Raw genomic sequence first — 27,025 nt, forward strand, 5'->3', positions numbered from 1 at the left:
TCGCTTACCTATAGGCCTCTGAAGGCCTGGGGACACAGTGGGTAGCCCACCTGTTAGCCCATTAAGTCTTAATGGACTGTATGTTGTTAAACATAGGGAGCCCTGATTGGGGGGCTGAGTCTAGTCAAGAGAAGTGAATTAACACCTTACAAAGCTTTTTCACTGTATCAACACTGTAAACACTTTTGCAGTTGAGATATCTCGGTTAAACACACAGAACCTGTGATACAGGCACGAATGTCTTTGTACTTTTATAACCTTCTTGCTCTTTTTTCAATGTGCTCATTTCTCTCCACCCTTGTGCCTATTCACAAACTTCCAAATTAATTTTCTAGGTTTGCATTTGTAATTAACAAGATGCCTCAAGGTAGAACATGACAGTTATGTTTCAGTTTAGACATAAACTTACATTTCCCCCCTTGTGAGGCAGTGAGAGAGTATGTGCGTGCCACTATGTGGTAAAAATAAATAGCCAGACAGTAGGATCTACTGGAAAACCCAGGGATCACAGAGATGACACAGTGACTATGAGGTCAGGAGGTATATGGAAGTCTTTGAGACAAGACTGCACCCTGCTGGAGATTGGGCTTCAGGATTGGCAACACTGAAACAGAGATTCAGGCACATGGCAAATCTAACTTAATTAAAGTTGTGAGAAAAGTAGACTTCAGAATAGATTTTAGACCATCCTGTCGTCACTGCTTGTGATTGACAAACTTGAATACTACACACATGCCACAATCACAGATTAATTGTAAAATAAGGAAGTACTGACACAAAGAAACCACTAGATGACAGTAGAAGTTAAATATTGGCCGATTTCACCTTTCAGATACAAAACCGTTCACTTCAGAAATTGAAAGCAGTTAATTAATGATCAAATAAACAACCTACATTTTAAATAGACCTATTAGTGTACGATATCGTAACATGTATTTAATAACAACCTACCGTACATCATATGCAGGCCTACATGTAACTTGACAGCACAGTACTATTTGAGTCTCTAGTATTTGAGGATGCCCGTCCCAATAAAAACAGACATTGGCCGGGTTTCCCCGGCCATTGACAGTTAAATATACGGTTGTGACTGAGACAAGAGGGCAGGCGTTTCATCGCCGTAGATGTTTCAAAGACTACATTTCCCACACTGCATTGCTGCGCTGTGGCTCCTTGTCATCACGCTGTCACTCTGCCCGAGTGCCCATAGCGGAGAACTGGTTCAGCATCTCTGCGCAGGGTATGGAACGAAAGTGGATGGAAAAACGCAGTGAACATTTATAATTTGAAACATTTAAAGGTGTTGACATTTGCAATGATAAAAGGAAAATGTGACGGTGTGGATTTTCACTTGTGCCGCTGCGTTGCACGAGCCGTTATGTCAAGAAAAAATGTGGAGTCTTTTTTGGTGTAGGTGTTAATGCAGAAAATACAAGATGAAGAAGCAATTCAATCGAATGCGACAGCTCGCTAACCAAACGGTGGGCAGGTAAGCGAAACCGGCTGTCTGTCTATTATCCTGGTGTTTTGCAAGTGAGTGTGAGAGTGTAGAAAGATGGAAAGAGCTTGCAAATCTGCTAAGTATCTGAAACATGACCAAGCAAATATGTTTAGAATCTAAATGGTCATATTAATATAATCCCCGGATTTGCTAAACGTTTGAAAAGGGTTGACGAGCTGAAGATAAAAACCAATCCTTGTGTTTAGTTTTGCTTAACGCTTTTGGATTACCGCATAGGTAGCCTTCAAGCGCAATATGCCCCGATAATCAGCCCGACAGAATACTAGCTAGAAAAATACCCCATGCAACCTAAGGTAATATCATTCAATAAGCACAGGTGAAAACGCATGTCCCAATTTAAATAGGCCATCCTGGTGATTGTTATCTTAACCTATTAGGCTACCAACCGTCCTAATAGCTTGTGCTGATGCAGACGGATGCAGTCTGCGACGTGAGATGAAAATTGAAAAAGCGCAATGTTTTCATTACGCAGTAGGTAATTTTAGCTGTAGTAAGAAAAGAACATCATCTCGCTGGGTGCAACATAACTGATATATAGACATGGGTAAATGCAAATAATATTTCTGCATTTAGTAATTGAATTCTACCTGAATCGACTCATCCACATTGGCCAACCTACACCCTTGCAGGTCTCTGATACCTTACGCATTCCCTAGACGCCTCAATCCTCAAATCATACTGTTAATGTTCTCTGTGATCTGATTCTATTTATTTAACTAAATAACGAAAGGCCAGACGATTTTACATCTTCACCCTCATTTCCTGTGTCACACGTACGCACAAATGAATCGTTATTAACACGAATCTCACCTACTTATATTGCACTAATGTAGGCCTATACCAGCTGCTCTCACATCTACAGCAGGAATATGTTGTTTCTGACCTTTAGCTCTGCTGGAATGTGTGTATCACTCGGCCCCCGCCCTATCTCGCCCTGTTTTTTTCACCTGACAGGGAAAGCATCTTGTCATGCACAAGGCATCCTCCCTCAAGGCCAGAAGGTGCTCTCTGCTCCATGCTGCTCCATTCTGGGAGATTAGGACATGGTGTTGGGTCATTATCTCCTGTGCTGTGAGCTTGCAGAAAGGGGAGGTGGCTCCCCAGCCAGTGTTTGCTTTCGAGCTTTGCTGCCAGTGTTTGGGCAGCATCTGGGAGGTGTCAATCAGCTAGATGTTCTATCCGTGCTCTTTTTGTGTGTGTGCGCGCGTGAATCATTTAGCGCGTGTGTGGGTGGGAAGGTGGATGGAGGTGGATGGAGTATAGCAGGGTGAGTGTAGGTGCCTGTTTCTGCGTGTGCGAGTGTGTGTAGCCTATATTGTATTCTTTTCACACACTGTGCTATTCTCCAGGCCAGCAGGTAGGCAGGCAGCAGGCAGTCATGCAAGGAGGGAGGGAGACAGACAGGATAGACAGCAGGCAGGCAGTCATGCAGGGAGGGAGAGAGACAGGCAGACAGCAGACAGGTAAGAAGGTAGGCAAACATCAGGCTGGCAGGCAGGCATGAAGGGGGAGGGAGGAAGGGAGGCTTGCAGGTAAATAGATACTGGGCTGGATATCACCACCCCAAAGACCAGCAAAATATATCCTAAACAGACAGTCCCTGCTATTAAGAATAGTTAGGACCAGGCCAGTCATGAGCATTTCAATCTGCTTTCGAGGGACTGAAAGGAGAAAGAAACCAGTGAAGCTGATTTGAACCCAGGTACCGTACTACTCACCATATGATCAGTGTAACAACTTGAAAACGGCACAGTGCCCCATTATAGAGATGAGTCACCCTGCTTCTGCGTGTACACTTGCAGGCCTAATCAAAACTAGTGACAGTCAGGTATTGCGTTTTCCATTAGTTGGTTGCTTCGTCATGAAACTCAAACCGCCAATTACACTCTTAATCTCCAGTCATTGGTACCTGCGAGGAAAATGAGAGTCTCCCACAGTGTTTGTGTGAGTGTGGGGGGGGTTATCTGTGTGTATTTGCACAGTATATGCAAGCTTGTGCGTGTGTATTTCTGTGCGTGTATTTTAAAGGTCACATTGTTCCCGCCTGTTTGCGGTGGTCTTCCTGTTTATTTATAGAACCTATTGGCCTCCCCATTCATGTTTTGGTGGAGGGAGGCGGTGTTGAGAGGCACTGGGTGTGGTTGTAGTGGACCGAGTCTGCTTCACCAGGAAGGGTGGCTGTGTCCCTTCAGGAGGGGACGCCTGTTTATCCACAAGAGAATAAAGACCATGTTCCAAAGACTTAGCTTTTGTGTTTGTGTTTATGTGTGTGTATGTGTGTGACGGATGTCCTCGTACCTCCCTGGTCATTCCTTACAGTATGTACAGTGTGCGTGCGTGCGTGTGTGTGTTCGTTTGCCCGTGCGTGTGTGAGTGTGTGTGTACGTGTGTGTGAGTGAATGTGACTGCGTGTGTGTTATTCACAAGGAGACTGCAGCATCAGCAGAGGAAGCCGGGCAAACGCGTGCATGCATGTTGATTAATGAGGCGTCCTAACAAACGCATTTACACAACAAGGACGCCTGACATGTTCTGCATGTGCTCGCTCTCTTCCTCTCACTCCTCACAAAACCAACGAGTCACTACACATTCTTGTATGCCCCAGAGAACATCGTCATGCTTTTAATGCATGCTGTACGCATCCACACAGAACATTGGATACGCTTCACACAGCTGAATGTCTTAGGATATGTATCAACATTTCCTGTTGAGCTTCAATTCACCTGTCATATCTGGGTGACGTGACAACATCCGTAAACTGTAAAACACATTGTAAGCTTCACGTCGAAGCGGGCGGTTGACGGCTCATCCTTTACTGTCGTTTCCAGTGCATGGTGCGCGGAACCAGGGTACCATCCATGCTCGTATCTTCCATTTCACAGCTGATACAACTCAAGCTCTCGTGCTAATCAAAGAGAGCACTTTGCCAAGCGAGGTGTTAGGTAGGAGGTATTTCGGTGTGTCAGATCTTTTGACCATCTTGACTCTCAGCTGCGTTGCCCCCTGGGAAACCACGAGCCCTGGCTATCCGACTCTGCCTCTCTGCTGAACTCGATGTATTTTGCAGATGGGGAATGAGATCTTGTCAGTGGCTTCATGGAGTAAATGGATGGGTGGGAGTGACCACCACTCTGTTCTACGAGGTAATTGTTATGGCCCATGTTATCTCTTCCACGATGGCACCTCCCTATGCAGTGATGGTCTGTAGTGTGTTAATGGCCAGGGGAGAGTGGGCCGTAGAGGAGGGGGAGGTGGGTGGAAGGGAGGGAGGGGGTAGGGCAGGTGTGCTGTGTCAGCATCTCTCCGGTTCTCTCCTTGAGACGGGCGCTGGTGAGCTGCAGGTCACATGGCCGCTGTCTGGACCAGACTGTGCAGCCATGCATATTGTGTAGGTTGAGGGGAACAAGCCCTACTGGTCGATGCTAAAGCAAACCGGGAGAGCCCAAAGGACTCTGCAGCTCCACCACAGGATTGCATCCGGTTAGTGTTTCATAAAGAGCTATTAACGAAAATGAAGCAGCGCTCATCTCATTTGTTTTCACATACTTTGACAGATACGCTGGATGGAATGCCATGGGGGAGGACGAATTGAGTTCAGCACCACTCTTCTTCACTCATGACCCATTTCTCTGTTCCCCATCTCCAGGCCTTATCTGGGTCTAGGACAATCTTTTAAAAGACGGCACGGCACACACGCCCACTCAACCAAGTCAGTTCTCGACCGCACAGAGGGCTGCTTCACCGCTTGGAAATAAGATGTCCTGTAAAGTATCTATTACATTGCCACTGTGCAAAAGTAGTATACGGTATTTGGTTCATGGATTGTTATCAGCTCTTGCGAGATGATTGTAAGCTGTGAAGAATTGGTCTTCCTGCGTAGGGTCACCTTAGCCCTCTCCCTGTAACACACTGCACCAATCTACAACACCCCATTTGCAAATAATAGCGGCGATTGTGTGAGAAATCAATGTCTTCCCTCCCCACCAGCCCGTGCCATCTTCACTCTGCTACGATATGCAATTATGAGTGAATAGCAGCCATTTGCAGACTGGCAGAGAAGTGGTGGTCTCTCCAGCGCTCTCTCTCTTTCGCTCTACACCCCTCTCGCGCTCCGCTCTGACGCATTTTCGGGTGGAATGTGTTACAGCTGAGTTGGCAGGCTGGCTAGCCTCTCATGACAACTCGCTGACAACAGGCAGGCTTCCACAGGGACAAACCCAACACAGGCTGGTATTCCAGGGGAGGAGAAGGAGAGACAGAAGGAGATGAGGAGGTGCAGATATGGGACTCTGAGTGTGGTGGTGTGTGTGTTGGTTTTTCTTAATGTGGATCGGTTGGGGGTGGGGTTAGGGTTAATAAGGATTAAAACGAATGTTTTTGATGTGTGCTGGGAGAGCCTGCTGAGATACTGAAGACCATAGACCTCCAGAGTTGTTGTGTTGTGCGATCCCTCTCTCAATGTCAGCAGGCAAGGGCAGCGGTATAGAGATCTCTGGAGGACCGATCATCCTGGACGTAGTCCTCATACTGGCTCATCGCTTCAGTAACTCTGAAACACAACATTGTGTTGATGGAGCCAGAAGAATGTTCACCTTCAAACCCCTACAGACAGACTTTTACATCAATACAAGATTAGCTTTATACTGCGACCTATATGTTTATTTGAAAGAGACGAGTTGATGCTTTTTTTTTTTTACGACTACATAATAAGCTGTAGTCGCCCACACTAATGCTTTCCATAGCGTTATGGTGTCATACAATGTTTTGACGTTTCGTAGTTTGACAACATTAAACGACCACAGATGTTCCTGAAGTGTTTCGGCGCAGTCACTCCCAGTATCACAGTGCTGTGCTGCAGAAAGCCTTCCCAGAACCTCACCATGTCACACCAGTGAAACTTGAACTAACTAGAGGCCAGCACAAGGGGGTTTGTCCGAAAGAGACTTTGTGAATGGGGCGTTTTGACCATCAAAGGAAGTATGATGTAATGGGACACTATGGCTCCCTTTCTGTGGGACTGAGTTTCGTTAACTGAAAGTCTAAGTAAAGTAGGACCCGCACATGTCCTGTGAAGTCAGCGCAAATCGAAAGGGTGCGTCTGAGAGGAAATGACACGGTGAAAGAGCAGATGTGACGGAAAAACGGACAGGGTCGAGTCTTCGCGCTTCTGTTTTCATTTTCCTCCCGTCAACCTGTTTTGAAAGTGTGTCTGTCTGTCGCGGCTGCCTTGGTTGGCTGTGGTGTGTCGTCGGTGTTGCTAGGGAGGTTACCCAGTCTGTTCCACATGATCTCAGCTCGTACAGGAAGTGACCTCGGGGCCTGACTGAGCTGCATCTCATGGATCAGGCCCCCAGTCAGTGACTGGTGCAGGCAGCCATTTCCATAACCACAACCATAAGTAGCATGGTGACAGGCATGCATGTGACTATGAATGTAAACGTTTCGATAGACAATAGCTCAGCTCTGACTCTGTCAGGTAGACAAGAGGACAAAGCATGTGAAAGTGTTTGAATACACCACTGTAGTTTTCCGTGTTGGGGGGACACCATTCCATGTATGCCCGCTTCCTTCCATTGAGGAGCGACAAATAAGAAACAAAACAGTAGTACAAAAGTATGCACTTCCCAAAGGATTCTTGCTTTGTTTATTTCTAATTCACCAGATAATATTTGAGATAAGATAAGATCTAGATTTCACTGTAAGGGTAGGTTGCCCACCCTTCCCTAGATTCGCACTAATCTAAATTGATTCATGTCCACTTCTTTGGTTGCCTGGTAACAGTAAAATGTTCTTAGTATTCATATCCAGATCATTTCCGTTTGAGGTTTCACCTATCAGCAACACAGTTATTGTTAAATCATAATTAATGATTGATCAAAATGTGTGAGAAAAAATCTGATCTGATGTGATGACAATTTTAAGATGCATATCTGCTGATAGCAGATATTGATATTTGCTCACAGATATGCAGACAAACATGATCGTCTAGTTAGTGCATTTTGTAGAGTTTATTCATAATGAATAAAGTTATTTGAACAAACTCCTGCTTGTCTTCCCCAAACGGGTAAATGCTGGGTCAATTAGCTGCAGGCTCTCTCCGGATGTGTGTGTATATATGTGTGTGTGTGTGTGCATGTATGTAGTGTGTGTGTATGTGTGTGTGCGCTTAACACAGTTATTCTTGCATACTTAACAGAGCTGTGACCTAGTTTACTGGACAACTACAGTAAGTGGGTTCCTCTGTTTCAGCAGCCTCTCCCAGTGTGTGCCCTCCCCTCACACTCATCATTTGGGAGAAACCATTAGGGTCTTGGTTTTTCAGGGCATGAAAAAAAAACAACACACTATGTGCTCCATGACGGGGTAGTCAGGGAGAGTTCTCTTGCATGAAAACGTCCGTGTGGCTGCCTGTCGGTCGTACGCCAGCACTGCAGGCCCTCTCCTTGTCCCTCCGCGGCTCCATGCTACCGTTCTGCTCCACTACCCTCCCCCGTCAGAGCAGCTAGCGAGGCCCGGCGAGGCCCAAGTCCGCTGGGTAGGCTCGTAGGCAGCTGGGGCAGGACTGCTGGGGTCTGGCTCGGAAGGTCCTCCCGACAAAGGCCTTCCTCTGGGTGGGAAGGATCTCATGATCAGGCCGTTGGCATGGGCACCAATCCAAGATGTTCATCACGACCGGGGAGGCCGTACCAGTCCCATTTTGATTATCTGCACATGAATTATTCATGTTGTCAGAAGCCATGCACTGTGCCGGAGGCCCGAACACCAGGCTGTCTGTATTTGCATATCCCGAAACGAGATGCATTCTCGAAGACACGTGTACTAGACACGATATTTTAGTCATCACAATGCGAGGCATGCGCGTGCAGGGAGTGGCGAACGCCAGAACACGCACGCGTGTTTTTTCTCTGCTTTTTCCCATCCTATCCTTCCCCCGAGGGCTGTCAGGAGAAGTTGTCGGCCACATCAACCGAGTCCGGGTCAAAAACCTTCCCAGGTCTACCTTCTCTCAACGTAGTTTCCTTCAGATCGTGGACTGAATCGGTCCACGTTCTTTATCCGTATCGGGTCGATGTCACTGACACTAACTGCTGAAGCTCTGCGATTTCTGGAATATTGTCTTAACTAATTCGCCCCAGCGTCTCTGTGTTTGTATTGGACACACTTTGAACACTGCTGAAGCTCCGCTAACTTTAAGTGGTGAATTGTCTGAGTCATGCAGTTCAGGTGGGCACAGTACACATTTCGTATTCCATGCCTGTTTTTGTGTGTGTGTGTCTGCATTGAGTCATCAGAAAGCCCAGGGAGAGGAATGCCTGCCTGAGAAGTGACAGATGGTTGGTGCAGTTTTCCCAGCGTCTTACTGAGCACACCGCCCACATGACTGCCAACCCTGACCCCCTGTTTACCTTACTCTCAGTCCTCTATCCACACACACGCCCACTGATACTGAGTCCCACTCAGAGACTACATATCCCCTACTGTGCATCCGAATCTAGAGGAGGAAGCAGTTCTATAACTTCCTGTTTTTCAGCCTTGCTATGTTATTCTTATTTCAGCGCTTGCCTTGATAGGCCCATTAAGTCAGACATTCTGATAGGATTCTGATATCCAAAGAGGAAATTCCTCTTTGTGAAAACAAACAAGCTCAAAGAGCTGGATGTCTGACTGTCTTTGAACAGATCTGGGCTGGGCTTTGATGCTTTGGTGGGAATGACCTCATGGAAGGTGGTGGTCACTGGAAAGGCTAGCTTTTGATGTCATCCACTGTGTTAGAGCCCTCACTAGCTAATAGCAAGAGCGAGACTTCCTGCTGCAGCTTTCTCCGTGAGCTTGGTCTTGTGCACTGTTAATACTAGGCCACCCTCTATCTTTCTTTTTCTCCCTCCCTTTCTTTCTTTCTTTCTTTCTTTCTTCCTCCCTCCCTCCCTCCCTCCCTCCCTCCCTCCCTCCCTCTCTCCCTCCCTCCCTCCCTCCCTCCCTCCTTCCTTCCTTCCTTCCTTCCTTCCCTCCCTCCTTCCCTCTCTTTATTTATCTCTCTCTTTATTTCACTCTCTCTCTCCCCCCCTATCTTTCTCTCTCTCTCTGTGTCCCTCTCTCCACTCTGCATCCATCTTTGCCTTTCTCTTTCACAGACGCACACACAGATCCTCCTTCTTGACACTGCAGACGACATACGCAGCGGCCCTTCTGCCTACTTGGTCCGCCTCATCACAGGCCACGACGCAGAGGCTCCTCCAGTCAGTCCATCCATCTCACCTCCCCCCGCTATTAGCATATCTGCCGCTGCTGTTACCCATCTGTGCTGCAGAGCTGTGCTCTCCTCCTGCTGGGGTCCCTCAGCTGGCGAGGTCCCCTGTGGGCTCCTCCGCTGGCCAATCGTAGGCAAGGAGGCTGGCTGACAAGGCCCCCAGCTGCCCAGCACACCTCCAGCTTACACACAGAGTTTGGAACGTTTGTCACACCCCGGGCCCTCCGCAGTCCCGTTCTGCAGGGAGGGGAACCGAGTTGGGGGGGGGGGGGGGGGGGGCGCTGTGTGGGACGGGGAGGGTGGGACATGCGAAGAACACTGGAGGTTGGCTATGTTTGGAAACCTGTGGCGGCGTGGGATTATTTCCGTCGCCGCTGCGTTTGCCATCACATGCGATCACACTCCCCAACGACATCCCGCGACGGCTCGGCTCGCTCTCTTTCCATCTCGCTGCCTTTCACACTGCATCTTTGTCCTGCACACTTGCTCGCTTCCTTTCCCTCCAGCGCTCACGGAGCCGAGTACACTGAGCAGTTTTCCAACAGGCTGGTTCTGATTAGGTTGATTCAAACATGGAATGACCCAGTTCCCATGGCTCCACGTTCACATCTTGGCCTTGGAACTGGAGTTATTAATCACTGCCATTATTAAAGCCATTTCCTCCGCTTCTAACGTGTACGCAATATCAGAACACGCATGAAGAAATGCAGGGGAGGATTAATCAGTTTCGTGCTCATATTCTACAGTGTATACAATGTATCTTTTTCTAACAATGCATGGGACAAAATATACAGTATGATCATATTGAGTGGAGTCAGATGGCTGAGCGGTGAGGGAGTCGGGCTAGTAATCTGAAGGTTGCCAGTTCGATTCCCGGCCGTGCAAAATGATGTCCTTGGGCAAGGCACTTCACCCTACTTGCTTTGGGGGGAATGTACTTACTGTAAGTCGCTCTGGATAAGAGCGTCTGCTAAATGAAATGAAATGAAATATTAAAGACCTAGTTCTGTGTCCACTCACTCTTAAGTGAGTGATGGATTTTAGGCTCCTGAAAGGAATCTAACAAGGGGATAAGAGAAAAAAAAACAATTGCTTGATGTTTTCCATGTATTTTGGGCTTCTGGTCAAATAATAGGACAAAAACTGTTGGCTGCGTAGGCCCATTCTCTTGTTCAGCACAGAGATAAAGTCTCATTTTGTTCTTAAATAAATGACACATAATGGCTATTATGCTGATTTGGCTGCTGATGGCCGGGGTCTGGTTGGGGCACAATACCTGGAAGTAGCTGTGCAGACAGGGAGGGGAAGTGAGGAGAGAGGCTGGCTGGTGGAGGGTGCCGGAGGCAGGCGGAGGGGCGGGCGGAGGGGCGGGCGGAGGGGGGGGAGTCTTCGAGTCAAGTCAGCCAGGTCAGACAGGCTACATTGCCTATTCAGCCAGAATCCGATTTCCAGGACGTTCCCTCTTTACCCTGGACTCCGATTGGTCAGGGTCATTAGGCTCTTGAATGTCCGGGCAGACTGTGGTGCATGGGAGTGATACAAGGCGAAAGGATTGTCAGTGTTTCCATCCATCCTGCTCCAGCACACGTTGTTAGGGTTATTGGCTCATAGCAAGTCCCAACTTCTTGTGCCCTGAGAGTCATGACTGAAATTCATTGCTCATGTTAACTGCTCATAGTTGGTTACTATGTAAGATTTAAGAGACGAACATGCAATGTGCAGTCAGCATGGCCAACCATTCACATCAAATGCAAATGTAGAGACTGCTATTCCAGCTAAAGCATTACTGTCCGGCTAAATTGAAATTCCTTGTTTTACACGCCATGGTTCCATTATGGCACCCAGTGGTGTGCTCTGTTATATCATAATAGTCCATTCACTACTCAAACTGATTTATTTCATCTGGGCCTTGATTGGTGACTGCTCATGCTCAAACCCAACACCATTGGCTCACCCCGGGCTGGGCTCCAGCGTCCTGGCCGAGGAGCAGAGCCTCAGCGTGAGAGCGCCTCAGACGCATCTCTAGACCCTGTTCAGCACTAGCCACACTCGTCCTCCTGTGTGTTTGTCTACGGGAGCTTGTGGCGTATTAAAATGTCCCCTCACTGAGAATCTGCTCTCAACAGTATGCTGATTACCGCAGTTATTATTTTATTTATCGACTTGAAACATGAGGCAGTCATGGCCCCGGGGCTTTTAGGGAAATGTGCCGACACACTGTCACACACACACGGAAACGCTGCCCACTCGTGTCATCTGAGGTCATGATATGATTATTTACGCCGTGTAATCTGGCTCCGTTGGAGCCTTCTCAAGGTGTAGTCGGTCTGTTTCACGCAAATGAAAGCCAGATTATCTAGCCGGCAGTGGTGGTTACGTGACACTGGCCTGTCATCCACCTCATTACTCATTATTGCAACCTGTTCTGAAAATGTCTCTAAGTACCTTTTCAGTGTGATGGTACAGATTCGTGAACCTCTCAGTCTAAATGGGAGAGGTGTCCTATGCATCTGGATGAGAGGGTTCAGACAGTGAGTGTTTGGCAGAGGCTGTTTGTAGCTGCGGATATGCTGATATGAAACCCAGACAGCCCGCCTCACCAATGAGACACAGTTACAGTAATGCATATATGTCAGCCTGAGCTCATTGCAAACCGTGCAAATCATGTTATTGAACCCAATGACCAGCTGTGCATTTCCTGTCTGACCTATGGGACCAGCGCTATCCTCTACGGTATATTGGCTTCACAGGATTGGACCTGGAGGATGGCCCAGTGAGGCTGAGAGCAGTTCTAAATACCGCCATGGCCCCTCTTAGAAATGATGAAGTCATTCAGAATCAGCAGGAGTGAGGGGATGTGTCAGAGGCTCAGGGCTTCAGAGGCGCGCTTGTTGTGAAATGTTGTCAGGGAGGTTCAGAGGGGGTCAGTGAGGGGGGGGGGGGGGGGTTGCGTGGAGGTTGGGGACTAGGGAGTCACTCTTTTGGCCTTGTGAGGTGTTTATCTCAAAAGGGCCGAAAGAAGATATTTGTGTTGGATTTGTGCCAGTTGAAAGTGCAAATGACTTGGCTCAACTCCAACTTGAAACAAAGATACTCATAAGATACCGTCACTGCGTGTCACACTCATTTGCAGATTCCTTCGCGGGTTTTATTTATTGTTCTCTTCTTCAGTCGTTTGAACCCTGTTCAACCACTCAATCCTGACCTAATACACTCTTTTCTACTTCCAGGGCAGAAAAAACAGAGGTCCTAAGCGACGATCTTTTGCAGGTAAGTTAAGAGTACAAAAGTATTTGTTGCCACGTTTAACCGTTACAGCTTGTATGTATGTCGGATGTTCTGTTCTCCGTCACACAGGCGACTGTGAAATTGTCCTTTTTAGAGGACGCGGATTGAGAGGTGTTAATGATACGAGATTCGAGGTGTGATACTGTAGCTGTGCTTAGGTGTGATAACTAGAGAGAGAGTGTGCGTGGGCCCAAATTTGTCACTGCTATTTTTTTATTCCTGGTAGACCTTTTTATGATTCGGGCGTGTTTGTTCCCCCGAAATAGGTGGAGAAACGTCTGGATCTAGTCAAACAGGTGACCCACAGCACTCACAAGAAGCTTACCGCCTGCCTGCAGGGTCAACAGGGAGCAGATGTGGAGAAGAGATCCGTCAAGTCTCCCTCGGTAGGGACCTCTCCGACGGCCGTCCCATTAGGCAATACTGTAGCAATGTGCCCTTCTCTACTGATATAATGCATTTAGATGCTGCAAGCTGGTATTATGGAACGGTTTAATAAGGTAATGGGATGGATATGATTGGATTTAGCTAAATACTCTGTTTTCTCGTAGAAGAAGCTACCACTTACCATCCTAGCACAATGTATGGTGGAGGGAGCATCAGTGTTAGGGGACGACTCCCTGCTTGGGTGAGTCATTTTTATAGAATCACACACACACACAAGGCTTTTTTCCTTTTTATTTGTTTCATTTGTTGAAAGTTTGTCTTTTTCGCTCACTGACCTTGTCCTTTGTTCGGAAGCTTTCTCATTGGTTGTCCCCGGGCCCCAGCTAACGTTGTGATTGGCTGTGTCCCCATCCCAGGAAGATGCTGACGTTGTGCGGGGAGACAGAGGAGAAGCTGGCCCAGGAGCTGATACAGTTTGAGTTCCAGATAGAGAGAGATGTTGTGGAGCCTCTCTATGTGCTGGCTGAGGTGAACACACAGACGCTCACCACCGATGTTAAACACATTAACTGTCAATGCCACTCGGACAAACGAATCAATCAAATCTCTCTATCTCATGAACATGTGGTCAAATGATTGGTATATAGTCAATACGTCATCTTACATTCATCTCCTGTTATGGTTATTCCAAGGTGGACATCCCTAATATCCAGAAACAGAGAAAGCATCTAGCTAAGCTAGTCTTAGACATGGACTCGGCCAGGACAAGGTGAGTAATGTGGGCGGTGTCCGGCCCTTTCTCCTGTCCACAGATCTGAAAGGGCTGGATAGGTTAAAGCATGGGTTGGCAGAGTTTCTACAATATTCTTACCACCCATCCAGGCCTCCTAGATCTGTGGTAGTTAAGCCTCACAAACTCTGCCGTCTCTCTGTTGCGACATAGATTCCACCAGTCCTCCAAGTCCTCCAGTAACCCTAGCAACCTGCAGCTGGGCGGGGCCAAGGCCGATGCTCTCCGTGAAGAAATGGAGGAGGCGGCCAATCGGATGGAGATCTGCAGGGTGAGTCATCGATCCAGGACGCAGAGTCCAGTCTGGCGGTTTCTAAGCGCCAGGAAGGAACAGAAATAATGCAAACAGGATTGAATTGAATAACGGTTTCACAGCCGTATCTAGGACATTTCTGGGTGATGAGATAACGAGATAAGATTTCTGAGGTCTTTGACATTCTTTCCCCCTAGGATCAGCTGTCTGCAGACATGTACAATTTTGTGGCCAAAGAAATAGACTATGCAAACTACTTTCAGACGGTGAGTATGTGTCATGAATCGGACGCCTGATTGTATCAGCAGCCGTATAGAACTGACCAGGCTGTGTCCCTCAACAGCTGATAGAGATACAGGCAGAGTACCACAGGAAGTCTCTAGAGATCCTCCAGAGTGTCCTCCCCCAAATCAAAGCCCACCAGGGTGAGTCCCGTTGACACGTGCGCCGCGTGCGTGTGTTGGTGTATATGGGTGTGAATGTGCAAGTGTTTGTGTGCGTGTGCGTGTGATTCAAACTGCTGTGCGGCGCTACAGAGGCGTGGGTGGAGAAGCCGTCCTATGGCAAAGCTCTGGAGGAGCATCTGAACATCAGCGGCAGAGAGATAGCCTTCCCCATAGAGGCCTGCGTCACCATGCTGCTGGAGTGCGGCATGCAGGAAGAGGTCAGTCTCTCGCTCAGCCCGCGCATTGACTCTAGCAACACATTTGTCAATGCAGCCTGAGCACCAGCCAGCCCTGCCCAATTGAAGCCCGAATGACATCACATCCTCTCCCTCCCTGTTTGTGGTGCGCGCAGGGACTGTTCAGGGTGGCTCCCTCAGCGTCCAAGCTGAAGAAGCTGAAAGCCTCGCTCGACTGCGGCGTCATGGACGTGCAGGAGTACTCCGCTGACCCCCACGCCATCGCAGGTGAACCCCGCCCGCGCACACGCGCCTCTCCCTCTGCCTGTTTCCATGACGACGACCCACAAGACTCTTGTTTTTCCATGTAACCCTGCTCCACAGTAGAAACAACTCGAAAATAGAAAACAGGGAGGTTTTGTCTACATAACAAGCAGATTCTTCCTGTTCTCGCAGGTTCCTTTTCACGCGTTGCCATTCTCTGATATCTTTACCACATGAGCTAGTACAGACCAGCTCAGCATAGCTGCGTCTGGCATACCATTTGTCAAGTGACCTAGTAGAGTTTTGCCCTACATAATTTTTTCCTGAAGGCTCTCTCATAATGTTGCTGCCCACCATCAGTCTTGAGTAACCACAGGCTGAGAGAATGTTTAGTATTCCTCATCAGAGGAAGGTTTTCATCAGTGTTCTGGATAGAGAAAACCACACCTCCCCTTAGGCCTAATGAGATTCTCACTTTCGTTCCTCTCTCTCTCTCTCTCTCTCTCTCTCTCTCTCTCTCTCTCTCTCTCTCTCTCTCTCTCTCTCTCTCTCTCTCTCTCTCTCTCTCCTATCTCTCTCTCTCTCACACACACTCTCTCCCCCTCCCCCTCTCTCTCTCTCTCTCTCTCCCCCCCCTCTCTCTCTCTCTCTCTCTCTCTCTTCTTTCTCCCTCCACCCTATCTTGTTTTTCCCATTTCTCTCTCTCTATATCGCTGTCTTTATCTCTCTCTCTCCCTCCTTCCGTAGGGGCTCTGAAGTCATACCTCCGGGAGCTCCCAGAGCCTCTGATGGCCAGTGAACTTTACGAGGAGTGGATCCAGGCCTCTAAGTGAGCGATCATTTCCTAAATAACCACAACATCTTACCACAGACATGCTTCATCAAGGCGAAGAGTTGGATGAAACGTAACAAAGGGCTCAGCAAATAGTCTGTCAGTGTTACAATTACGGACCCTGATATAACCTGACTCTGTCCCCTCCAGTGTTCAGGATATGGACAAGAGATTACAAGCATTGCTGGTGGCCTGTGAGAAACTACCAACTGACAATTTAAACAACTTCAGGTTAGTGATACTGGCCTTGTCGATGACAGGTCACATTCACGTAGTAAGCTTCCAGTTGTCGTCGGTGATGCATTAAAAACCTTGGTGACAATGCAGCAGTTCCTTTATTGACCTGACATCGAGAGGCCTGACTTGGTACTTGACATTGTCCAAAAGACCAATTCTCAGATTGGACTTGGATGCCATTCATCACTGGGATAAAGACCGGTGTGTTTTTGGTGGTATCATCTCAGAACCCTCAAAGCACATGACAGTACACACACCTAAATATCTCCAAATATCTTTGTCTGAGGACAGAACACAAAGAGAGTTGAGACACATCTCTGTGTAGTTTACCATGTCCTGCCCCAAATAATGAAACTGTATGTCACATGCTGTTCTCAACGTCAAATAGAGAGCAACGAACACCACTCTCATTAGAAAAGTCAGCCACGTCAGCCCACCTTACACACAGTCTTGTAGGTCCACTTGAAGATGTTTACATGTGCCTTAAATGCTCTCTGGTGTGGGTGGTGTGTTGGTCGTTTTTACTTAATGTGTATTCCTTGAACTTCCTATCTGGGTTAGAGCGCCTTTGGCAACTCTCACTGAAATATTGATACCCAACAGAGACCTGCAGGGGTAGGGCTTTTGTGGCTTTTCCGTACGGCTGAAGAATGGATTCTGGTTCAGCGCAATGGCTGTTCTGTGTGTTGTTTGACGTTTGTCTTCCATTTTCGAATCAGATATTTGATCAAGTTCCTGTCGAAGCTAACCGATTACCAGGATTCGAACAAGATGACTCCTGGTAACATTGCTATCGTTCTGGGGCCCAACCTGCTGTGGACCCACTCTGAGGCGTATGTACCGTAGCGTTTTTGCACTGAGCCTGTTTCCCGCCGTTGAAATCCGCTGCTGTGTGGGACTTCTGTGATAAGCGCTATGATGTTAGCCTCTGACTAGCGACCGTTGACTCTCCCAGGAACGTGACCGAGATGATGACCACCGTGTCCCTTCAGATCGTGGGTATCATTGAGCCCATTATCCAGCATGCTGACTGGTTCTTCCCTGGAGGTGAGCAAACACACACACACACGCGCATAAACACACACACACGCGCAGAAAAGCACGACGCGCTGCCGCGATGGCAGAGGGAAGTGTCGATTGAATGCGTGCTGCTACTGTGTCTGTGTTCCTCCCACAGAGATTGAGTTTAACCTGACGGGCAGCTACGGCAGCCCCATCCACACCAACCACAACTCCAACTACAGCTCCATGCCCTCGCCCGACATGGACCAATCGGAGCGCAAGCCGCAGCACGACCAGAGCCGACGCCCGCTCAGCGTCGCCACTGACAACATGATGCTGGAGTTCTACAAGAAGGACGGGTAGGCAGCTAAACGCAGGCTGGCGCCCTATTTTCCCTCCCACGCTACCCTCTCTCCGTTCCCCTGCTTTACACCTGCTCCCTCGCCCGCTGGTTTCCTTTTGAAAATGTAGCCTCGAGGAACACAGCAAAAGACACAACAGCGTGATATTTTGGCATGCTAACGGTAATGGTGGAACTCAGGAGTCCAAGGTCTCAACAGTGGAGAGTTAAAAAGTAGATATTGCTCCTGTCAATCACTCTCCCCCCCCCCACTTCTCCCCGCCATGATTGGTTACTCTGGAGAGGCAGCTATCCTCGGAATGCAAACGCTGCTCATTTGAATAGATGGGCAAGGTCTCTATGGTAACAGGGCTGTGATGGAGCGGCGCTGGTTGCGTGTCGTGATCAGGAGATGTTCCTCCCACAGACCCTTGTGAGAAAAACACCCACGTTCGCACTCTTTTTCACACACGCGCGCGCACGCGCACACACACACATGCACTCGGCTCATTTGGATCAGCTCAGCCTGGCTGTCTCATCTTCCCTCAGTCACCTGGACGAAAAGCATGATCTGAAAGGGAGGCACGCAGAAGGGGACGTAGAGCTTCTAATCGGCCCCATGTTCTCGCCTCATGCAACAGCTCTCTCTGTGAAAGACCGATGCTGTAGATGGTAGTTATCCATTTGGGCTAATGAGCACTTGTGTAATCGTGGCCTGTGAGAGACAGGCCATTGTTCTCAAGGGGAAAGTTATGGCTATTGTGTGTGTGTGTGTGTGTGTATGTGCACCCCAAGCTGGCGTAATGAGAACAAACAAGCCCACTAATTGCCCCTGCTTAGGAGAGTGCAGGCTGCTCATTTGTCCTGGCAGATCCTCACCTCTGCAACACCCCCCCCCCCCCCCCCCCCCCCCCCCCATCGCTGTGGATCTCATGCCTCCATCACACATACACACACACACACACGCACACAAGCAGGTTGCCCTCGGTGGCCCCTCAATCCTGGGCTTGTTAAATGTGCTTGCACTGATGTGTGGTCAGCTCCTCTCACTCCCTCCTGTCTCTCTGCCTCCTCAATGCAGCATTAGGAAGATCCAGAGGTATTGTATAGACTTCTGTCCCTCCCTCCCGATCCCTCTCTCCTTGTCTCTTCTCAAGTCTGTACAGTGAACTCACATCTGAGTCATCTGGGTGTGTGTGTATTCCCAGTATGGGCGTGCGTGTGATGGACACCAACTGGGTGTCCCGTAAGGGCTCGTCCACGCTGGTGCGGAAGACGTCGTCCACCCCTCCAGGCTTGCAGGGCCCGGGCTCGGCTGACAACCTCATCCCTGAGCAGCCGGGAGAGCTGGCCCCCTCGCCCTCCCCCACCCCTCCGCCCGGGGACAGGGCTGGGTAAGTCACCGCCAGGGGGAGCCGACCCCTTCCCCCTTGTCACTCCTTCCTTCCCCCGTCATCGTCGTCATTATCGCCATCATCATCCTCATCGACGGCGGGTGACTTTGACCCTGGCTTAGGGTCAGTTGATGCCGTCTCACTTTCCGCATATTTTTTTTCTACCGTGTGGTTTGGTTTGTTGCACTCTCTCCCTCTCGTTCCTCCCCTGACATCTCTCTCTGACATGGCCCTTCGTTGTCACCTTTCACTCTGTCCCTCTCACCCCAGCCTTGTTTCTATTGTTTGTTCACTCGAAGGTCATTTCTAAAGGGGGAGTTTTCAATCGCTTTCGTTTTGAGAGGGGAACTGTATTATGTTTTATTAGTCAACAATGGAATTTTGGAATCTCTGGGAGCTTTTTTTTATGGCACTTAACTTCATACCAATTCCCTTTGAGCATGTTGACATCCAATGTTGCATATTATAAGAAATATCCCATGACTGTGCTGTGGCTTTTCTGCTTTGGCTGTACGGCCTTTCTCTTTCTGTTTACACCAACCCACTTTTTGACCATTTAAGTATTGATAGTTCAATCCGGATTGACACACCAAAATAATCACCTCATCGTGGCTCCGCCTGTGTTGCAAAAAAGTTTTGAGCGAACGCTTCTGGCTTGACTGGCTTCTTCTCCTGTCCTGTGGCTCTTTCAGCCAATGAAAGGGTTTTGTATCTGTTTCACACTGACCTGGGCTGACAGAGGCAACTGTAACCAAACCAAACTCTGGATGACGTAGTAGTATCCTACGTAGTAAAGGGGTTAAGGGAGGTTTCTTGCTTAGTCACGTTGTTAGCTCTGGCCCTGCTGTAGGCCGGGCTGATGGACGGCTCATGACAGCTCCATGCAGTGTGCAGACACAAGCTGAACACAGAGGGAGTGAACTTAAGTGTGTGTTGTGTTGTTCCTTTGGGAATCTGGATGGTTTTCCTTTGTTCCGCTCTTTTGTGCTTGTTTTTTTTTTTCTTCCCCTCACAAAGCTGATTGTGTGCTAAGCTTGCTAGCCACTGCCCGCCCTTTCCGCAACAACAACAAAATTGCTTCTCTTTTATTTCTTTTTTCTTTTTTTTTGCTCGGGATAGGCAAACTAACAATCTCACACCACAGTAATTCTAGAAAGATTTTCCCACTATCGCACCAAGCCGTCTCCCTGTTCAATTACCAACTAGAGCTATTTCTTTTTTTGTGCTGTTTATTCTTTTAATATCTACAGCTCAGACGACGTCTCGCCCAATCGGCCGGACTCCTCTCATGTCTACCCTCCCCCGGGGGAGGACCGGCCGCCCCCTCCCTACCCCACCTCCTCGTGCCACCCCGCTCCTCACCACTTCTACCCTAAACCCCCGCCCTGCGCTCGTCCTGTGGCCCCGGGTCCCGAGTCCCAGCCCCCCGGCTCCCCCCCCCCCCCCCTGCGCTGGTCCGGCTTCACCCCCCCGCTCCCGCCTCCCTCCTCCTCCTCCTCCTCCTCTTCCTCCTCGCTCGACATCAACTCCAACCCCAAGCCCAGCTGCCTGCACTTCCCCAAGCACGGCCCGCCCGGCGACGTGTCGCATGCCCCCCCGCCCGACCCCACCGCTTCTCCCCTCTACATCAAAACCCCCCTGGTGCTGACGCGCCACGACCTGTCCCTTGGCAACCCCCCTAGCCTCCCCTCGTCCGCGCCCCCGCCGTGGGCGGCCTGTCCCTGTGCCCGAGAGAGAGGACCCAGACTGACTAGGTAACTACAACACACCGCCATGAGGGCCGGCGCGGAGGCAGCCGCCTCGCCACCGAGACCTGTCGGGCCCTTGCTCCCCTTTATCTGCGCTGGCTCCTGTTTTCTTTTGGCTGTTCTTTCAAGTCCTATGTCTCCGATTCTGTAACATTCGCGTTGCCGGGGGAGACCTCGGCAACCACAGCGGTTGCCTAGCAACTGAGGATGTTACTGGCTTTCAGAGTGCAGAGCCTGGGGTAGAGTAGACGAGAAACACATGACGAGCGCCACGTATGGTGGTTGACGAGCATCATTAATTTGTTTTTTAATTTTTGGTAGGATAGGTGGTATTGATTTTAGTGGACACAAGGCTTAAACTCAGAACTTAAGAGGATGGATATGAAATGCATAGAGTAGGAAACGTTTCTTGGTGAAGCCCTGGGAATGGATTCTAAATCCATGCTCTTCATCAGCCGTCTACGGAAGCTCGACTCCTACGGCTCAACGTGTGAGTCATACTTACACCATGTACTGTGTGGCCAAACACACACACAAACACCTACACACATTCAGACATACTCTCGTTTCTAAAGCTGCGCAGCCCCACAGCAGGGCCGTTTTTCAGCGACTGTCCGCCAGACTGCGCCTGTGGAGTTGTTGTCCAGTGTGTGGAGCATGGGTCTTCAGTGGCAGGGGTAAATGACAGGACAGGACAGCATGAGCCATTAGACCAATTGTGTGTCAGTGTTTCAGAACCAGCCTGCCTGATGACACCCTTCCCCCATCTCCCTCCATGGTCCCTCATCAAGACCCCCTTGTCCCCTGGAGCTTCCAGCTCTGGGCTTCCAGCTCTGGGCTTCCAGCTCTGAGCTTCTAGCTCTGGGCTTCTAGCGCTGGGCTTCCAGCTCTGGGCTTCCAGCTCTGGGCTTCCAGCTCTGGGCTTCTAGCTCTGGGCTTCTAGCTCTGGGCTTCCAGCTCTGGGCTTCCAGCTCTGGGCTTCCAGCTCTGAGCTTCTAGCTCTGGGCTTCTAGCTCTGGGCTTCCAGCTCTGGGCTTCCAGCTCTGAGCTTCTAGCTCTGGGCTTCTAGCTCTGGGCTTCCAGCTCTGAGCTTCTAGCTCTGGGCTTCTAGCTCTGAGCTTCTATCTCTGGGCTTCCAGCTCTGAGCTTCTAGCTCTGGGCTTCTAGCTCTGGGCTTCCAGCTCTGGGCTTCCAGCTCTGAGCTTCTAGCTCTGGGCTTCTAGCTCTGGGCTTCCAGCTCTGAGCTTCTAGCTCTGGGCTTCTAGCTCTGAGCTTCTATCTCTGGTCTTCCAGCTCTGGGCTTCTAGCTCTGGGCTTCCAGCTCTGGGCACCCAAAGCCCTGAGGAGGAGCAGTGTAGGTAGATTGGAGGTTGCAGCCAGGAGCACTGCTGCAGCTGGACACACCACGGAGAGGGAGAAGCAGCTAGCGGTCAGACTGTATGAGTATGCAGCAGGTCCACTGTGGCCACGCAATGCCACGATGAGTGAAAAGTGTTTTGTTTTGAAAGTTACCCCTGCTGATTAGGATGATGACGAGGAGGATGACGATGATATTCAGTGAGGAAGATGATGGTGATAATAGTGATGATGATGATGATGATGATGATGATGATGATGATGAAGATCGTGTTGATGATTGTGATGCCGATAGTGGTCCTAAAAACCTCTTTATATTTCAGTGCATGGCAGACCCAGTGCCGTGCGAGCAGTGACACGTGTTCTTCTCTTTCAGCACACTGAAAAGTAAAGAGCTCTCGCCTGTGATTGGTCACAAGGCTGTGCAGGTGGCAGGCCCGACGGTGCCCCCTGTGGGTGGGCAGCAAAGCTGCAGCCAGTCGCCCCACTCCACAGAGCACAGCCCACACACGATGCGCAAAGGTCAGTGGCCCGGTAGCTCAGTGTTCAGTACTTACAGTGACCAGAAATGAGCCATGTTAGTCTGTCGTGTGTATGAGAGTGGTGCTTCTGTGTCGTCTATCTGCAGGCTCTAAGAAGCTGGCTCCTGTCCCGCCCAAGGTTCCCTACGGCCAATCGTGTGGGATGTCAGACCAGTCCACAGGTCAGCCGTCGCCGGTCAGCCTGTCCCCTACTCCTCCCAGTACCCCCTCCCCGTACGGACTGGCCTGCCCCCCGGGGCAAGCGCTAGCGTCCTCCCCCGGGCAGACCCCCCTCTGTGGGGCCCCCCACTCCCTGTCCTCCCCGCCCTCTCTGACCGGGACGCTCACCAAGTCGCGGCCCGCCCCCAAGCCCAGGCAGAGACCTAGCCTGCCCCCTCCTCAGCCGCCCGGCGCCCCCCCGGGCCTCTCTGGGGCCCCGGGACCCCAGCCCCTGGAGCAGGGCCTCCTGGACGGACTGTCCCCCGGGGAGAGCATGTCCACAGGTAAACACCAGCCCGCGGCGACACCCCCCCCACAGGTAGCCCTGCAGAGGCCCTCTCTCAGACTGGCTGTGGCTCTGTCCAACGGGGACGCGGGACGAGTGTAGCGCTAGCCCGACACGCCTCTCTTTCCAATGTTTCCGTAGACAATGTCAAACGCGGTTCGCCCATGTATCGACAATCCGCTCTGTAAGAATGTCTCTCCGATGACCGGTCTCCCTTGCGGGCTCCAAAACGCCCGAGGACAAAACGTTGAAGCGAAAGCTCCAGGCGTGTTCATCGCTTGTGTTATGTGACGATGTTTCCGGGTAACGTCAGGAAACATCAGAGAAGCATAGCGTGTCCTGCTTGTATGACAGTGCCCCATTAGATGTCATCACGTGCTCTCTGTTTATCTGTGTTATTCAGTCTCTCATTGTGGCCCGAGGTAGGTAAGACGCACACGCGCTCCGGGACTCTCCTGTGTTTCTGAGGGGGTGCAGAGAAAGTTCCGGTTAAGCCAGACATACCGTACACTAACCCCTGTCTGTGATGTGATAATATGAGGTGTTCTCTGTCAATACCAGTCCTTCTGTCACTCTTGTTATATTTATGACTCTCTTGTTCCCCCTGCTGCTATTGTGCACCTCGCAGCTGTGTGAGGCCAGGCATTCAGTGTGGGCTAAGTGTGAGGGGGACTTTTAGGGTAAGCGAGACCGCCAGTGCAACGCTTCATCTCACCGCCTGGCTCTGGTGCTGTGGCTGCCTCTGGGGTCTCCTGCAGCCTGCTTCAAACATGTGTACTTCTAGCCCTCTCTCTCTCTCTCTTAGTATCTCTCTCAATGTCTCTCTCTCACTCTTACTATCTGTATTGGCCTTACTCTTTCTTTCTCTCTTTCTCTGTCTCTCTTCCTTTTTTTCGATCTCCCTCTCTTTTTTTGCTCTCTCTTTTCTCTTCTCTCACACTCTCTCTCTCTCTCTCTCTCAATCCCTCTCTCTCTGTCTTCCTTTTGCTACTCCATGACTTCAGTTGACCGTAGTCTCTGCATGGTATTACTGTACATCAGCGTGCATGGCTTAAGGACTTCCCAGAGCGCCAACACACTGAGCTCACATTGCCGACGCTGACGCTTTCGAAAGGTGCTCCTCCATCGTTAACCCCCCCCCCCCCCCCCCGTCCCTTCCCCCCACCCCACCCCCATCCTAGCCCAATGCCAACAAACATCCACTCACTCCCCCTCCTCTTCTACCAGAGTGAGGGGGATGGGGGGGAGGGGTGGCACAGGTAACCCCGCCCCCTTTCAGGCCCATCGCTCTGCTCCCCCTGACGACACTTCGCCGCTCCATCCCATTCTTACACAGGGGTAGTCATCATTCTACACTTATTTGTGCTGTCCGCGTGCCGCCATTTTTCACGCAGACTCAATTGCAGAACGAGTATGTCCCCTACCCATGAGCTAGATACTCACTGTGCAGTGTCAACCTCACCTCAGTGTCCCGGTGCCATTTGTCACAGAGTTCCACGCACATCTTGTTGCCTCTGTGGTAAAGAATCCGGTCATTGTCGTAAACGTGTACTGTGTCATTGTGCAGTCAAGTCAAGCACCGTCGTTGAATTCAACCGAACCAAAAATGAAGTAACCGTTCGTTGTTTCAGGCACTTCTCCAGAACTGTGACACACTTAAAGCCGTCTCGTGGTTCTCCGATAGAGATGTATTCTTAGTGACAACACATGACAACATCCCTGTGTAGAATGTGTCCGAGATAACCGCACTTAATCTGCTGCTTCCGTCAAACAGCAACATAACATCTGCCTGGCACCTTGGGTTCAAACTCAAACAACTGACTTTGATCTCTGCTCTCTTTCTTTCACATCACATCCATGCTCCTAAACACCCTATCTTCCTTCTCATGCTCATGATCACCACCACCGCCATTTCAATCACCCCCCCACCTCTACCTCCATGCTTACCATTAGATATCTTCAATTATGAAATCCCCTCCTTCAATGTCAATCTGGACAGCCTCATCGATGAGTTCAGCGGGGGCCCCTGCAGGAGGTCCCTGGCAGTGGCAGACACTCCAGAGGGGGAAACTGGGCCAGAGGAGGATGGCCAGAGCACCACCTTATGACCTATGACCCTCTGACATCCCAGCTCACCTGGCTGCCACCCCTGCAGCTGCCCATACTGTCACCCAGCGGTCTCCTCTGGGAACCACAGGCCCATGTCCGCAGGACATGAGGATGCCTCATCAATGCCCACCTGAAGTCAGGACTCCACCCTCCCTCACATCTGCTAAGGCTGCAAGGAAAACACATTGTTCAATATAGCTAATAGTACGTAAATGTGACTTCAGTACAAACGCACCAAAATGCCATAGAGGAGGAACAGTTGCCTTTGGAGGGAAGACTGGAAATATAGAGGAATATTATGCCAAGTTAAGTATTTTCTTTTGCTTTGTTATCTATTATGTTCTTTTGATGCTGCGTATTTTTTGGTGTCGTTGGTTTCCTTCTTTTTGTTCTTGTTTTATGCCTTATTAGGGAATGCAATCAAAGGACAATACACAGAAGGTTCTCAAACTATACGGCTGACCTGGAAGGGAAATTCATACAGCCTGACTGTCTTCTGGCTTAGAGAGAGTGGTCCATTTTTACAGGGTATCCTAGTCTTCTGCACACCGTGGAACTTGGGTCAGATGGGGGCATGCTTAATGATATGTATAACCCCTAGTCATTGCACTGAAACCTCCCACAGTACATCCACCCAGCTCTTCTGATCAGCCTCTCTCAAACATTCAGAGCTCACAGATGTCAGGTTACAAACAGTAAGCAAGAGGTTCATACAATTTGGCTAGTCATAGCTTGTCACTTTATTGTTTATTTGAACAGGGTTAAAAGGTCACGCACATATATTCACCAGCACAGTATGAGAATGTCTTTCGAATAGGATGTAATATGTTAGTCCATTCATTCATACTGTATTGCAGCTATCTCTTTAGACAAAGATGCACAGCAAATTATGTCTTTAAGGCCAATGATTTAGCAATCTGATAAGAAATCCCTGAATTCAAGGTCCAGTGTGCATCTTAATAGAGGAGATTGTGACTAACATCTATGGTCCTGCCAGATAGACTATTCTTCGAGAAATGTTTGAATCTTTCCACCAGGTTCCACACTGACCATACTGCCTGCAGGTTCATAAGATTCTCTCTCCTGACCTTGTTCAAGTGCTTCATTCTCAGAAACCTCGGACTAGCTAGTGTACATACAAAGATTGTACATATATTTATGTATATAAATCTGAGAAGGAACGCAAATGTAAAGGCAAATCTTAACGATACATAATATTAATATATGTGCTTATATTTATCATGTGTAGAAAATTATATGATAAAAGATTTGATGTTATTTTTGTCCTTGCACACAATTGTCAGTCTCACACTCAAGGTTTCACTGCTATAACGGACATTAAATATGCTGCAGCAATATGAAGGAAGAAAGGTTATTGTACTTCAATAAAGTTTTTCTAGTTACGTTTGGTGCGTTTTGAATTTAAGTCTTGAAGAGTTACTGACAAGAAAACTTGATCGACACAAACAGTTATGGTTGTGCTCAGAAAACCAAATGTTTGAAATGAAATTCCTCTGGGAGTTTGAAACAAACTGCATGTCCCTCTAGAGAGATCTTTGGAGATTGAGCCAAGCTTCAACAGCTGGTATAGTTGATATAGACTGTCT

At 49.4% G+C, this 27,025-nt stretch overlaps 1 protein-coding gene across 4 annotated transcripts; it reads left to right on the forward strand.

Annotated features, from left to right (window-relative positions):
- Positions 1 to 1,202: 1,202 nt before the first annotated feature.
- Positions 1,203 to 26,821, forward strand: arhgap44a (Rho GTPase activating protein 44a). Of its 4 annotated transcripts, XM_062449165.1 has the most exons (22): positions 1,203 to 1,489; positions 13,001 to 13,040; positions 13,325 to 13,444; positions 13,610 to 13,686; positions 13,862 to 13,973; positions 14,138 to 14,214; positions 14,389 to 14,506; positions 14,686 to 14,754; positions 14,832 to 14,913; positions 15,025 to 15,152; positions 15,287 to 15,398; positions 16,122 to 16,203; positions 16,357 to 16,437; positions 17,163 to 17,276; positions 17,399 to 17,490; positions 17,621 to 17,804; positions 18,867 to 18,884; positions 18,994 to 19,179; positions 20,430 to 20,933; positions 22,660 to 22,805; positions 22,912 to 23,307; positions 25,263 to 26,821. In XM_062449165.1, exons 1-22 carry the CDS (start codon positions 1,437 to 1,439, stop codon positions 25,415 to 25,417), a joined length of 2,946 nt encoding a protein of 981 aa, XP_062305149.1. In that variant the 5' UTR covers positions 1,203 to 1,436; the 3' UTR covers positions 25,418 to 26,821. The 4 variants fall into 4 exon arrangements, with proteins under 4 accessions (XP_062305149.1, XP_062305155.1, XP_062305137.1 ...); XM_062449171.1 differs by lacking the exon at positions 20,430 to 20,933; XM_062449153.1 differs by lacking the exons at positions 22,912 to 23,307; positions 25,263 to 26,821 and having other exon boundaries at positions 13,613 to 13,686; positions 22,660 to 22,870.
- The last annotated feature ends 204 nt before the right edge of the window (positions 26,822 to 27,025 follow it).

The sequence above is a fragment of the Osmerus eperlanus genome, chromosome 2, assembly GCF_963692335.1.
Source record: "Osmerus eperlanus chromosome 2, fOsmEpe2.1, whole genome shotgun sequence".
Lineage (NCBI taxonomy): Eukaryota > Metazoa > Chordata > Actinopteri > Osmeriformes > Osmeridae > Osmerus > Osmerus eperlanus.

Excerpts from the sequence above, each read along its gene's own strand:
- arhgap44a (XM_062449165.1), top strand. The coding sequence starts at position 1,437 with ATGAAGAAGCAATTCAATCGAATGCGACAGCTCGCTAACCAAACGGTG. Across the intron at positions 15,153-15,286 it reads AGTGCGGCATGCAGGAAGAG|GGACTGTTCAGGGTGGCTCC; the intron begins GTCAGTCTCTCG and ends TGGTGCGCGCAG. Across the intron at positions 23,308-25,262 it reads CGGGGAGAGCATGTCCACAG|ATATCTTCAATTATGAAATC; the intron begins GTAAACACCAGC and ends GCTTACCATTAG.